Source organism: Lepidochelys olivacea (assembly GCF_965140295.1).
Source record: "Lepidochelys olivacea isolate rLepOli2 genome assembly, chromosome: 3".
Taxonomy (NCBI): Eukaryota; Metazoa; Chordata; order Testudines; family Cheloniidae; genus Lepidochelys; species Lepidochelys olivacea.
The window spans coordinates 84412823-84426897 of record NC_140413.1 but is presented as its reverse complement, the minus strand read 5'-3'; the positions used below and the strand labels follow the sequence as shown (position 1 = coordinate 84426897).

At 43.4% G+C, this 14075-nt stretch overlaps 2 protein-coding genes across 2 annotated transcripts in view; both read left to right on the top strand.

The window, feature by feature from the left end:
• ZBTB24 (zinc finger and BTB domain containing 24) overlaps positions 1–14075 on the top strand; it is a 35600-nt gene that overhangs the window by 21239 nt on the left and 286 nt on the right. The window lies entirely within an intron of this gene.
• LOC311518324 (uncharacterized protein) lies at positions 10700–13991 on the top strand (the record flags this gene model as incomplete). Its single annotated transcript, XM_084624049.1, has 3 exons — positions 10700–12062; positions 13140–13405; positions 13920–13991. Exons 1-3 carry the CDS (start codon positions 11546–11548, stop codon positions 13989–13991), a joined length of 855 nt encoding a protein of 284 aa, XP_084480175.1. The 5' UTR covers positions 10700–11545.

Sequence of the window (14075 nt, the reverse complement as noted above, 5' to 3'; positions counted from 1 at the left end):
GAATCCTGCAGAAATGGAAAAGTCGACCCCACCAAATATTGATCTGTGGCTGTTACATGGCTAACCTCGCAGCTAACAAATAATTGGTATGCGGCAGAAAGGAAATGCCAAAAAATTCAAAGCAATTTGGGCTGAATTTTTAGAGATCTATGATTAACACAGACCCTGAAGATAGATATCTTCCCCCTTCTTTTATCCTAACCATCTTCATTTACTTTTGTGTAGTATTATGAATCTGGTATTTTGGTATATTTGTTGTATTGGGGGGAAAAATATATTTTTTTAAAGGTCCAGTTGGCTTCAGCCTCTATAGCACAGTTATGTATTACTCTGTGACACGTTGAAAATGTATAGGTCTAGGTCAGATGTTCTCAAACTGTGGTCCACAGACCACCAGTGGTCTGCAAGCTCCATTCAGGTGGTCCGCGGATAGTTCCCTCTAAGGTGCGCACCTGGGTAGCTGCACATGAGAGAATGAAGGGCCACCCACCTAATTAATGCAGCCACACAGGCGTGGCTCCACTAATTAGGTGCTTGGACCCTGGAGAAGACACACATGTAAAGTGAGGTATTGGCCTTGGGGGGGAATAGAAGGTAGGTGGGGGGGGAGGGAAATTGGGGTGAGAAGAGGGGGTGGGGGGTGTGCAAGGCTGTGGCAGCCAGAGAAAGAGGTGATTTTCCCCAGCTCCAAGGCTGCGGCTGCCGGGGAGAGATGGCCCTCCTTCCCAGCCCCAGCTCTGTGGCTGCTATGGTGGGGGCGAGAGGGAACATCCATAGCATTAAAGAGGTAAGACTACTGATATTAAAATATGAGTTGTGTGCTTTTGTGTGTAGAACAAAAAATATTTTTATTAAGGGTTTTTTTATATAGTGCTTTTATCTAAAGTACTTTACAATAGTTAATGGTACAAACAACATTTGGAAAGATCATTAAGTGGTCCGCTGAGACCTTCAGCAATTTTCAAGTGGTCCACGGGGAAAAAAAAGTTTGGGAACCACTGGTCTAGGTGAATATGGATTGTTTTTCATATTTGACTCATTTTGTTTTACTTCTGTTTTAGAATTTACCTGAAGCTGCCACAAAACTTCCAGTATATCTCAGAAACAAAGCAGTCTTGCCACTTAAATTCAACATACCACGCTCTGAAGGGATCTTGGCTGTGTAGTCATCCTATAGAGGAAAAAAAGGTATATTTTTAAATGTGTTAAAATCCTAGTATACACAAGGCAGTTAGCTGGGCAAGATAAAACCTAGACATACCCTACTAACCTCAACATGTTAAAACTACAGCTACCTTGTATATAGTAGGATTTAGTAAGTTTAACATGTTAAAGATGCTTTTTTTTTCCTCGTGAAGACAAAACTTACGTTCCACCACATAATGGGAAGCCATGTTGTCACACTAAAACTAAACATCGTGCAGTGAAAAACTAATTGAAGACAGGAACCAAAAATTAACTTTTTGCTTACTTATAAAAAGTAACAATTTAGAGGTGCAAAACTAAATTGCTGTAATCTAGGTTTAAATCCAATATAAATATCCACCCACTTTAACCACATTGGTTTAACATCACACCTTCAGTGTGCAACTTTTGGTGTAGGTCCACTTCTGAGAAAAATGGCCATAATCTTCCACTCAGGCATCCCTCTCCACAGCTGCCAGGATCTTCAGTCAAGGCAACAAACTTCATGATCAACATGGACCATTGATACTGATTTTCAACAAAACTTGGAACATTGGGGAAGTTCTAGAGGCCTAGAAGAAAACTAAAGCTGTGCCAATATTTAAAAAGGGTAAATGGGAGATGATGCAGGTAATTATAGTCCTCTCAACCCAACATTGACCCTTGGCAAAATAATGGAATGGTGATATGGAACTTAATAACAAAGATAATATAATCAATACCAATTATCACTACCTGCCCTTCCTTGGCGTGGTACACCTTATTCAACACCAGTGTCTGAGTTGCTCATACAGCCTTTTATGCCCTCTAATCTTCCCCTCAGGATGCTTGCCTATAAATATCAGGTGATCCTGACAGCTTTTCTTAACTTTATTTCAAAGGTCTTGCATCTCTTCAGAACGCACTGACTGACTCTCTGTCTTCTGGGTTTGAAAAACTACTAAACTTGTATTTAACCATATTAAACAATTCGGTTCAGTCACCCTTCTCCTTCTTATTCCACTGAGGAAAGTGTTTTCTTATAAAAGCCCAACGGTGCTTCCCTTCCTAATTCCATGACTGCCTCTCTGATCATGCTGTTCATCTCCTCAGAAGTCAGTCTGAGGATATTTCAACTTCAGATACCCCAGAGTTCCAAATGAGAGGTCTTGATGGAGCTTCCATCTAGGTGTCCAAGCCTCTGTGTCTCCATGTACCCAGTGGCATATTTGTTTTGGTATTCATCCCACAACATACCTCATAATACAATTTGAGGGGGGAGGGATAGCTCAGTGGTTTGAGCATTGGCCTGCTAAACCCAGGGTTGAGAGTTCAATCCTTGAGGGGGCCATTTAGGGATCTGGGGCAAAAATTGGGGATTGGTCCTGCTTTGAGCAGGGGGTTGGACTAGATGACCTCCTGAGGTCCCTTCCAACCCTGAGATTCTATGATTCTATGAATTTCTCTTAAGTTATCCTATAACAACATCTCATAACAAACCATTTCAAGTTAACGTATGCCCTTCTGCGCACCAATCAATGTGGTTTTGTGGAATATAGATCTTCTCAACCCAGCTTTTTGTATGAGATTACAAATTTGCTAAAGGTAATGTCAATGTAATTTACTTGGATTTCTTTAAGGCATTTGACTTGCTACTGCACAACGTTTTGTTTAAGAAACTAGACTGATATAAAATCAACATGGCACATAGTAAATGTATTAAAAACTTGCTGAATGATAGGCCCCACTATAATTGTAAATGGGAAACTGTCACTGTGCAGGTGTGTTTCTAGTGAGATCCTACAGAGTTTGGTTCTTGGCCCTATGCTATTTAACATTTTCATCAATGACCTGGGAAAAAAAACATTTACTGCAAGTTTGCAAATGACAGATATTGGTGGAGTGGTAAATAATGAAGAGGACAGATCACTAATATGGAGTGATTGGGATTGGTAAACTGGGCACAAGCAAATATACATTTTAATACAGCTAAATGTAATTGTATACATCTAGGAACAAAGAAGGTAGGGCCCTACTAGCAGGATGGGGGACTATCTTGGGAAGCAATGTCTCTCAAAAGCACTTGGGGGCCATGGTGGATAATTAACTGAATGCGAGGCTGGGGCCAGGAGGGATAATACAATCTTTGGATGTACAAACAAGGGAATGTTGAGTTATTTTACCTCTGTATTGGCATTGGTGCAGCTGCTGCCGGAATATTGTGTCCAGCTCTAGTTACTCTTGGGGGAATTTGGTGCCACTGCGTGTGGGCATAATTAGTGAGCCAAGCATTTTTTTAACTTTTTGCACAGAAAAAAGCTTCTGCTGGAATGTTGCTGCAGTTCTGTCTTTTGCCCACCAGAGGGTGCTGTGGTGCTAGAACAGAGCACCAGCTCCCAGCAAAAAATAACTTCTGCAGTTCTGCCTTTTGCCCACTGTGGGCACTGTGGCACTAAACACAGCAGCTGCTCCCAGCCAGCTAGGGAAGAGAAGGAGCCTGCCTTCTTCACAACACTTGTCGGGCCAGGTCAGGAGACAGGGGCTATGGGGAGACAGACAGCGTGGGGCTGCTGAGGGGTCAGACAGGCTCATAAGGGCTACTGGGGGAGGACAGACCGGGGCAGGAGCTGAATGGAAGTGAAGATGCAGGGTCACATGGGCAGAGGTGGTGCGGAGCTACAAGGAATCAGCAGTGGCTGAGTAGGGGCAGAGAGACACATGGGCTGCAGGGACACAGGAACAGGGCGGTGGGAGTGGAAGGACACGTGGATGGAGGGAGTGAGGGTGGAGGGACACGTGGACAGGGGTACAAGGACAATCGGGGTGCAGGGATACATGGGGATGGGGCAGATGCGCCTGACTGAATGGGAGAGGGTAGGGGTCAGCCAGGGACTGCATGGGGGAAGCTCCCTAATAGTCCTGTTTCTCTTCCCCTCCCTCCCCCCCCCAAAAAAACCAAACAAACCTGTTCCATACTTTTCCCACTCCCACCCAACCACCTTCCAAGTTCACACCCAGACTCCTTACCAGCAATTACTTTTCTCTCCCTCAGCTCCTCCATTACCCCTGACTCTACAAAACCTTTGCACTGCTTCTGAGGGGTGAGAGAAATATGGTTCTGTATTGAAGTTTAAATGAATTATTACTCAGAGTTCTGTATTAATATGCCTAGTAAGGAATCTATTTGTCAAAAAACATTTTCTGAATCTTTGTTGTCTCTATTATTAGACATACTTGCTGACGGGTATTTTGAAATAAATGACAAAAAATAATTGCAACTGGTGTGATGTGATGTGTTTGACAAAATATGCAAAATTTTGCAGAATTTGAAAATATTGCATACAGAATTTTTAGGTTTTTTGGTGCAGAATTCCCCCCAGCATTGATGCCCACAATTCAAGAAGAGTTTGGAGAAGAGCCATGAGAATGACTAAAGGATTGGCGAACATGCATTATAGTAAAAGATGCATGTCAATCTGTTTAGCTTAACGAAGAAGTTTAAGGGGTATTTTGTTCACAATATACAAGTATGGGGAACAGAAATTTGATGAGAGGGATCTTCAGTCTAACAGATGAAGATATAACAAGATCTAATGGCTAGAAGGTGAAGCTAGACTGGGGTGGGCAAACTTTTTGGCCTGAGGGCCACATCTGGGTATGGAAATTGTATGGCGGGCCATAAATGCTCACAAAATTATTCATGTTCAAACAGGGACAACACAAGTCTGTTTCAAAATCAACACTATTAAAATAATTCTGTTGAACAATGTACTGTTAAAAAATTACATTACTGAGCTGTTTATTGATTTTACCACACAATTTTGCTCCTGTCTGAACACACATTTTATGTTAGCTAAAACTTTTCGGTGTACTGCACTATGTAAAAGTTTGGTTGTTTTTTCACATTTATTGATGATTTCTTTATGATTTGTAATTAGCTTTGTCAAATCATCAGTGTTTCTCCATTTGACTGAAGCTAAAATAGTTTGATTATATTTTGGTTATTGCCACAAAGTAAAACATAATTAAACAATGTTGTTAATCAGTTTAACTCTGAAGAAGAGCTATTCAAATAAACTTTTAATCTGGCCCTTGAGCTCCATTGTCCTGCTCCGGCCATGGAGTTGGGTTGGGGGCTTGTCCCGTTCCGCCAGCACAGCGCCTGCCAGGGAGCAGGGCACAGGGCCTTCCAGGCGCACTGAAGCAGGGCAAGCCACCAACCCAGAGCAGGGGAATGGAGCTCAACGGCTGGATTAAAAGCTCTTGGTGGGCCAGACGTGGGCCAGACATGGGCCATGGTTTGTCCACCCGAGCTAGACAAATTCAGACCAGAAATGAGGCACAAGTTTTTAATAATGGGGATAATTTACCGTTGGAAAATTTAGCAAGGATTGTGGCAGATTCTCCATCACTGGAAGTCTTTAAATCAAGATTGGATGTTTTTCTGAAAGATATGTTGTAGTTCCAACTGGAATTAATTGAGCGAAGTTCAACAGCCTATGCTATCAGGAGGTCAGACTCCTAGAGGATCATAGGATCCATTCCGGCCTTATTTGAATCTGTGAACTAGACCTTGTGGCAGCCTTTGAAACTAACATTATCGGCATGGACATATGAGCCTGATTATTGCAATTAGGAGAATATCAGCACATGATACCAGCTTAATCACTGTGCCTAGTCCCTGACAGTGATCTGAGAAAATTGAGGACTCACTATTTGGCAGTCCTCTTACAATTTGTGAATTCTCTTCCTTCTTTCTAACTTTGAATCTTCTGTCAGGAGGTACAGTTTATAATTATCAATCTGGCCAGCCTGAGGTTTTATTATACCACATAGCTATGTACTATGCATTCTGTTGGCATATGCAGCATCTACACTAGGAGGCACTGCTGATATTGCTATACTGGCAAATCATATGTAGTGCAGACAAGGTCTCAAACAGAACTTTACAGTTTCAAAATCTAGTATAAATATTAGCTAATGAATCCTTCCAACACTCCTATCAAAGTCTTACTGGACTGTCTGTCCAGCTATAGTTTTCAGTAGTCCCCCAATTCAAGGGTATGCCACTTCCTGAATGACTGGTAAGGGAACTCAGGCCTGCCCACTGTGCATTCCAGCCGAGGGACCATTCAGTCAACAGCCAAGGTTTGCTCTACCCTATTGCTTTTTCCCTAGGTTGCCTCCTAGTCCACCTCTATCAAGCTTCTTTCTCCACCACCCCTCTGCATAAACCCTTCTTCCCAGGACTGCTTCCTTCCTGGCTTTCCACCTTTTCCTGCTCTTAAGTCCAGAGAGTGACTGCATACTTCCATTCTGTAGCCACCTCCTATCCTTGCTTGCTGGTCTTATGCCAGCCCTGCCTGCTCCTGCCACTGGGCTCAATCCTCAGTCAGTGTTTGCCTCTCAAGCCTGACTCCCCTCAGGTGTGGTTCAAAGGGGCTAAGAAATTTGATAGGCCACATTAACCCTTTCCAGGCCATTGTGAAATGAACACACCTCATAGAAGCACTTAGATACCATGATAATAGAAGCGATATAAATACTTAAGACAGGTAAATTTTCTTGTTTGACTTCTAAAAGATGATTTGAATTTAACTGTCCAAATAGTAAAAGGTGGGTGCACATACCCATATAGTCACCTAACGTCCATAAGTGGGTCTGTTTTAATTATGGGTAGAGGTTTTAGTAGGAGGTGTCTCTCTCTCATGGGAAGAAAAAGTAAACATTCTATTTCTATTGATTTGTCTTTATTTACCTTTTCATTTTTGTGTGTGTGTGTCCATCGTGGTACTATTTTTTTTATTTCATTTGCTGATGGACTATCCTAGCTATGTGTTGTGCACCTCAGTCACTTTGGCACATTTGTAAACTCCACCCAAGGAGACCAATGTAGGATGCAGTTAAAGATCTAGCACTGTGTTAATAAAATGCCCAGTGAAAGTGGTGCACTCATAAACAATCCCTCCTCCCTGCACAGCACTAGGATGTGTATATGTATGTGCAGGCGGAGTTTCTATCTGTAAGGCTTGTAGTACAACTTGAAGCTGCAGAGCACTAGCCCTGTGATTGGAGTTGCTATGGTGAGCAGAATTCTGTTTACACTCCCTCCTCCAGCTGACCTGGAGAGAGGCTGGACAGCCAGCAGAGCAGCAGCAACCAAAGGAGGAAAAACCAGGAGACTGTGTGTGCGGTCGGGTGAGGGTGCCATGGGTCCCCTGCAATTGCAGCAGTTGACGGTGGTTGGGTTTCTCAAAGAGCCTGTGTTCCACGTGGCGAAGTGTACAGCAGAGGTAACTCCTCCCAGGCCATTGTTGAAGCAGAAGAAAGCACAGTTTGAAATTCTTCCTTTCTGTTTCTGCTTCCTAGGGGCTCTAGGGACAGGAGATTGCAAAAATTGTGGCCGGCATTATTGTTAAAATCAAATACAAAGCAAATTAGAAGACTGTCTGTGGTCCTAGATATTTTTATGAAATTAAGATTTAAAATTCCACATTTGGTTCTCTTTTAGAGTTTATAAATTAATCTCATGTATGCATTTATAATGATACCAATGTGAAGGGAACTACTTATTGGTCATACAGTTTTTTGTTGTCAAGCATGTGGTACTTGGGATCCTTCAATTGTTTGTTCTAAAGTATTTATTGCATATTGTGATGCCACACAGGATTTAAAATATAATGAAACATCATCTGACTTGCTCTGCAACCCTAGGCAAGTCAGTTAACCTTTTCTTGTGCTTCAATTTCCCCTACTGTAAAATGAGAGTAAAAATACCTACCTTACTGGGGTGTTGGGAGATTTAGATCCAGGTCCTTGGTCATATCCGAGCAGCACGCAGTGCAGTTTAGGATGAGATGTGCAAATGTGACCTTTTGTTACTCTAATCCTAAACAGGCTGGCTGCTGAGCTTGTCCCTCATCTTTATTTAGAGCAGCCTAAATATACCAGCTGCAGATACAGCTGTGGCGGAAAGGTACACCCTGTCCATGTTCATTTTTCCCTGGCCACAAACGCTAATGCGGGAACAGAGAGTGGGGGCTGAGTAGAACCCTCCTACACTGGGATGATTCCCCAGTGCCCAGCTACCCTGGCTGTAGGGCCATGATCTGTGTAAAGCACTGCAGGATCTAGACCTTTAATTTGTTCATGTTTGTAATACATTTTGAGATTCTTAGATGGAGGGTAGTATAGAAATACAAATTATTATTGAGACACTGCAAACCAGCCTGAATAAAGGTCTAGAAGATATACTTGTGGAAAAAATTCTGCACTCCAGGAGATGAGCCTAAATGGCCTAATGGGAATGTTCCATATCTAACTTCTACTGTACTGTTCATAAAATGATAGAGGCAACAAGAACTAGAATTCAGGATCTCCCAAGTTCTAATCCTCACTGTGCTCCTGATTCACTTATGGCTTTGGGAATGATCTTGCAAGATGCTTAGCATTTGCAACTCCCTATGAAGTCGAGAGCAACTGATGATGCTCAGACACATAATGTCTCTGTGGCAGTTTCCCCATCTGCTTATCCTCCCTCCCTAATTGGGGTAGTGTGAGTATAACTAGTTAATGTTTGGAAAGCAGCCGCTTTTGCAAATGCTAAAAAACCTCTTAAGTTTAAAATACTAATTTAAAACAGTTTGTGTAGTCTTATGTAACTGTCGGGAGCTATGTTATACGTGTGAAAAAACTGCCATGAAATAAACTAAAACATAGTGCCTGGATCCTAATCTGTTTAGTTAAGAGAATACAAAATATAATGAGAATTTTTCAGGTAAACTGCCTGTAAGTAAATATTTCTTTTATTTTGAAAATCTAGGCTCTGAGGCTGAATTTTCCAACCAAGATTGCAGAGCCTGCAGTGCTTCCTCTGCTAGAATTTGCATGGCATGAATATTTACAGGAGAAAAAAAAGGTGCCTTTTTTTTTCCCCCAAAGTGAATTGTGCTTGAATTACCTCGATTTAGCTCTGATTTGTCAAGCGAAAGCTATCTTCTATACAGTAGATAAAGATAAAGGTGTTCTATACCTTCTCCAAGTTCTGTTCAGGATACCATTTGGTTGGTGCAGAAACATAAAATAAACAGGTATTTTGTTTGATTTGGGAAGAAAACTAAGGTAGGACTAGTCCAAAGGAGGAGGGCAATGGTCTGTCCTTTTCTCTGTGGAAACTTTATTTTAAATATACAGTATTTGTAATGCTTGCAGAAGGTATATATAGCATTGCGAAGCATTTGAAAGCCAAGTCCTGTATTTACAGCAGTTGCAGTAGCAAGTGCAAACTTCCCCAGATTGGCCTGCCAATGTGCCTGGATCCTAGTCTGAGGAGACCACTTCTAGGGTTGAATAGAATAGGCCTCCTTGCGCATCCATTCTGTTTTTGGCATTTCTGCTAAATCTGCCACTAAGAATTCAACTGTATTGGGGGTGGGGGGTCCTCTATATCATAGAATTATAAAAATGTAGAACTGGATGGCACCTCGAGAGGTCATCTAGTCCTGCCCCCTGTGTTGAGGCAGGATCAAGTAAATTTAGACGATTCCAGTATCTTTCCAGATATCAAAATTAGTCAGACTGGTCTACAATGCCCTGGCTCTTCTGTTCCCCTTTTTAAAGAGAGGTACTTTGTTTGCCCTTCTCCAGTCCTCTGGAATCTCACCTGTCCTCTGAGTTATCAGATAATTGCTAAAATTCCAAGATTGCTTCAGCTAGTTCCTTAAGTACCCTTGGTTGAATTTCATCAGGCCCTGCCAACTTGAATAAACCTATCTTCTCTAAATATTCTTTAACCTATTCTTTCCCTATTTTGTCTTCTGTTCCTTGCCCATTGTTGTTAATATTAATTATATTAGTCTTTAGTCACCATTTACCCTTTTAATGGAGATTGAAGCAAAATATGCATTAAACATATCAGACCTCTTGAGATCATCAGTTCTTAGCTTTCCTTCCCTGCTATATAGAGGACCCACACTATTCTGAACTCTGTTTACCATTACCAATCTAGCCCCTCTTTGAACTGGAATTTTTACAAAAGATAAGCAGTATTTTGAAGACTTTTCATTGAAATTAAGACTTCAGAGGTCTTGTAGGCAACACTTATTACCACAGTGTTGCTAATATGCTGTATATGGAAGCTAGGGGCCAAATTCAGCCTTGGCGTAAGTGAGTAGCATTATAGTGAAGACACTTGAATTGTGCCTGCTTTCACCAGGACTGAATTTACCCTACATCCTTACCAGCTAGGTTTGTCTTTGCCCTCTAATACATTTCACTATCACAATCTAATGAATCATGTTTAAAAAGAGAGTGCTTAGATATTTAGGCAATTTTTTCTCTGTATCTCGAGTCTCCGGGTTAATTCCTATAATAAAGCTAATTCTGAAAGATAAGAGAGCCCTCATCAATATAATCTTTATTCTTATTAATAATTTGTTAAATCCTAAAAAAAAATAATGAAAAATCTGACTCGCCTAATAGGGTCCTTACATATCTACCATATAGATGCTTGTTCCAATGGCCAAAAATCGCTCAATCATTACAGTTGCCAAAATTGCAACTAAGGTCAACGAACATAGGGGCAACCTCTGTTCCAGTCTAATCTATTTAGAGTCTTAAATATGTTAATGATGTGTGTGGTATAACAGCCTTGGGGTCCTTAAAATCAGTACAAATTGCAGACACATATCCAAGAGCAGAATTGGCTGTTAATTTTTTGTGTTATGATTTTTGGGTTGCATATGCTGCTATATGGCATCACTGTTCATGGAGGCAAGCCCTTTGTCTCATTTGATGAGTTAATGAAAGGCAAGCAGGGACATGAATGTCCTGTGCACAAACTTGCCATGCGGACGCTGCCACCAGCACTTTTAATGCATAGTAGCAGTGTCCCTGTGTCAAGTCAGTGCATGGCAAGCTGGTGTGCTATAGATTCATACCCTGGCTTGCTGCATGCTAACTCACTGAGTAGACAAGCCCACCCTAGGCCCTGTCTATGCTGATGACGGTATGGCTACACTTGCGAGTTAGAGTGCAAAAAAGCAGCCCTGGGCGCCCTAACTCACGACGCGTCCACACTGGCAAGGCACGTAGAAATCCCAGACTCCACGGCTGGAATGCTTCTGGTAATCCACCTTGATGAGAAGCATAACGCTTCCTGCGTCCCGGCTGGGTGCCACCGTTAATGCGCTCAGATCGGCCTCCAGAAATGTCCCACAATGCCTGTTCTAGCCACTCTGGTCATCACTTTGAACTCTACTAACCTGCCTTCAGGTAACCAACCATCAGACCCACCCTTTAAATTATCTGGGAATTTTGAAAATCCCCTTCCTGTTTGCTCAGCTAGGGGTGGAGTGCTCTCAGCGAATCTTTCCAGGTGACTATGCCTTCACGCGCCAGGCGATCCCCAGTATGGAGCAATGGTGAGGTGCTGGACCTCATCAGTGTTTGCGGGGAGGAAGCTGTCCAGTCCCAGCTGCGCTCCAGCCATAGGAATTATGATACCTTTGGGCAGATATCAAGGGACATGATGGAAAGGGGCCATGTCCGGGACGCACTGCAGTGCAGGGTTAAAGTGAAGGAGCTGCAGAATGCCTACCACAAAGCCTGTGAGGCAAACAGCCGCTCCAGTGCTGCCCCTGTGACCTGCTGTTTCTACAAAGAGTTGGACGCGATACTTGGGGGCGACCCCACCTCCACTCCGAGGACCATCATGGACACTTCAGAGCCCAGTTCAACAAGGCAGGAGGAGGAAACCAGGAGCAAGGGTGCTGAGGAGGAGGGAGACACCCCGTCATCCCTAGATGCATGCAGCCAAGAGCTGTTCTCAAGCCAGGAGGAAGGTAGCCAGTCACAGCGGCCAGTGCTTGGGGAAGGACAAACACCAGAGGAGGTGCCCAGTAAGTGGCTTTTATTTTGGGAAGGAAGTTATACGGTGTGGGCTTTTGGTGCGAGAAGGGTTAGGGCAGCATGCATGCCTAGATGCAGAATAGGGCATTGTTGTGATCTCTCACATCACGGTAATCGGCCTCAGTGATCCCTTCAAAGGTCTCATGCAGAAGTGGGCAATGTGCTTGTGCAGAATATCAGGGTTGGAAGGGACCTCAGGAGGTCATCTAGTCCAACCCCCTGCTCAAAGCAGGACCAATCCCCAACTAAATCATCCCAGCCAGGGCTTTGTCAAGCCTGACCTTAAAAACTTCTAAGGAAGGAGATTTCACCACCTCCCTAGGTAATGCATTCCAGTGTTTCACCACCCTCCTAGTGAAAACGTTTTTCCTAATATCCAACCTAAACCTCCCCCACTGCAACTTGAGACCATTACTCCTCGTTCTGTCATCTGCTACCACTGAGAACAGTCTAGATCCATCCTCTTTGGAACCCCCTTTCAGGTAGTTGAAAGCAGCTATCAAATCCCCCCTCATTCTTCTCTTCTGCAGACTAAACAATCCCAGTGCCCTCAGCCTCTCCTCATAAGTCATGTGTTCCAATCCCCTAAGGTTCCTTGGGAGAGCTGCTGTGTTCCTTGTCCCAGTCAGGCTAACATGCGCCACTGTGCCATGAGGCAGGGGGACCATTGCTGCACACAGCAAGCTGCATATGGGCCAGGGTGGAAGCTACATTGTAGTAGAAGACCCTCCCTTCCTTCCCAGTTCACCCTCAGCAGTGAGATATCTTCCAGAATGAACTCATGGGGAAAATGTGGGGACAGTGTTAAATATGGGGGCCCCCTGCAGCTGTTAGCTCTCCCCAAGGCACAGAAACCCAGAGGACAGAACAGCTGTGAAACAATCAGTCCTCCTTACCCCTGTGCTTACTCACCATTTTAGGGCTCCTGTGGGTTGTGTGTGCTCGCTTTGGGATGGGCAGTTTCTGCTATTGTGTACACTGTGCTTGTCTTTAAGTACGGGTGAATTATTGCTTTGTCTGGTGTGAACAATGCTGCCTCTGTTAAGTGTTGCATTTTGGCTTTACAGATACAACCTTGAGATCTCAGCCATCCGTGTTATCACCGGCCGAAAGACGCCAAAGAATTAGGAAGAGACCACGTAGAAGCAAAGAGGACATGCTGCATGAAGTAATGCAGCAGTCCCTTAATGAAAATCAAAAAGCACAGGAGTGGTGGGAGAGAGAAAGGAGGGTCCGCCAGCAGAATGCAGATCACCAGCACCAAAGCACAGAGCGGCTGCTAAGCATTATGGAGCGCCAAGCGGACTCGATACAGGAGCTTGTAGCTATGCAGGCGGAGCACTACTATGCCTGCCCCCCCCCCCCCGCAGCCCTTGTCCCAAAACTCTTTCCCTTGTGCCCCCATGTCACCTCCAACCCACTCCCCCCCCCGGTTCTTATTGCCACCAGCTGCCTCCAACACCTATAGCTTCACCATCCAGCCTGGCAAACTACAACCCTTACCTACTCCACTCAACCCCCATCACCATGCATTTTAGCCAGCCTGAAGTGCAGCACTCTCACCGTTACTTGCACTGATGAAACTGCATAAGTGCTAAAGCAATGGTGGGAGAATCTCATTAAAAAAATCAGTATAATTACAGCCCTCAAGACTCAACAATTACATATGAGCATGCTGAAATGTGGTTTAGAGCCCTTGCTTCCCTTGGGGAATCCTTGATTAATTATAGGTAACTATAGAGGTTACACCTAGTTTGGTGAATGGGTTTTGCCAAAGCAAACCTCCAAGCTGACCCAAATGTGAAACCAGAATAATTTGTTTTTATGATCATGTTCTGTTATAACAGGATTCTGGAAAGCCTTCTATAGCTTTCGGACATTTATTCCTGATTTCAGGAGAAGTTGCAAAATATAGTTGAATGATTCCTATGTTTTATTTTTCATGATGGTGTTCTTAGGAGGGCTGGAGTTTGGGAAGGGAAAGCATAAATACCTAACAAGTA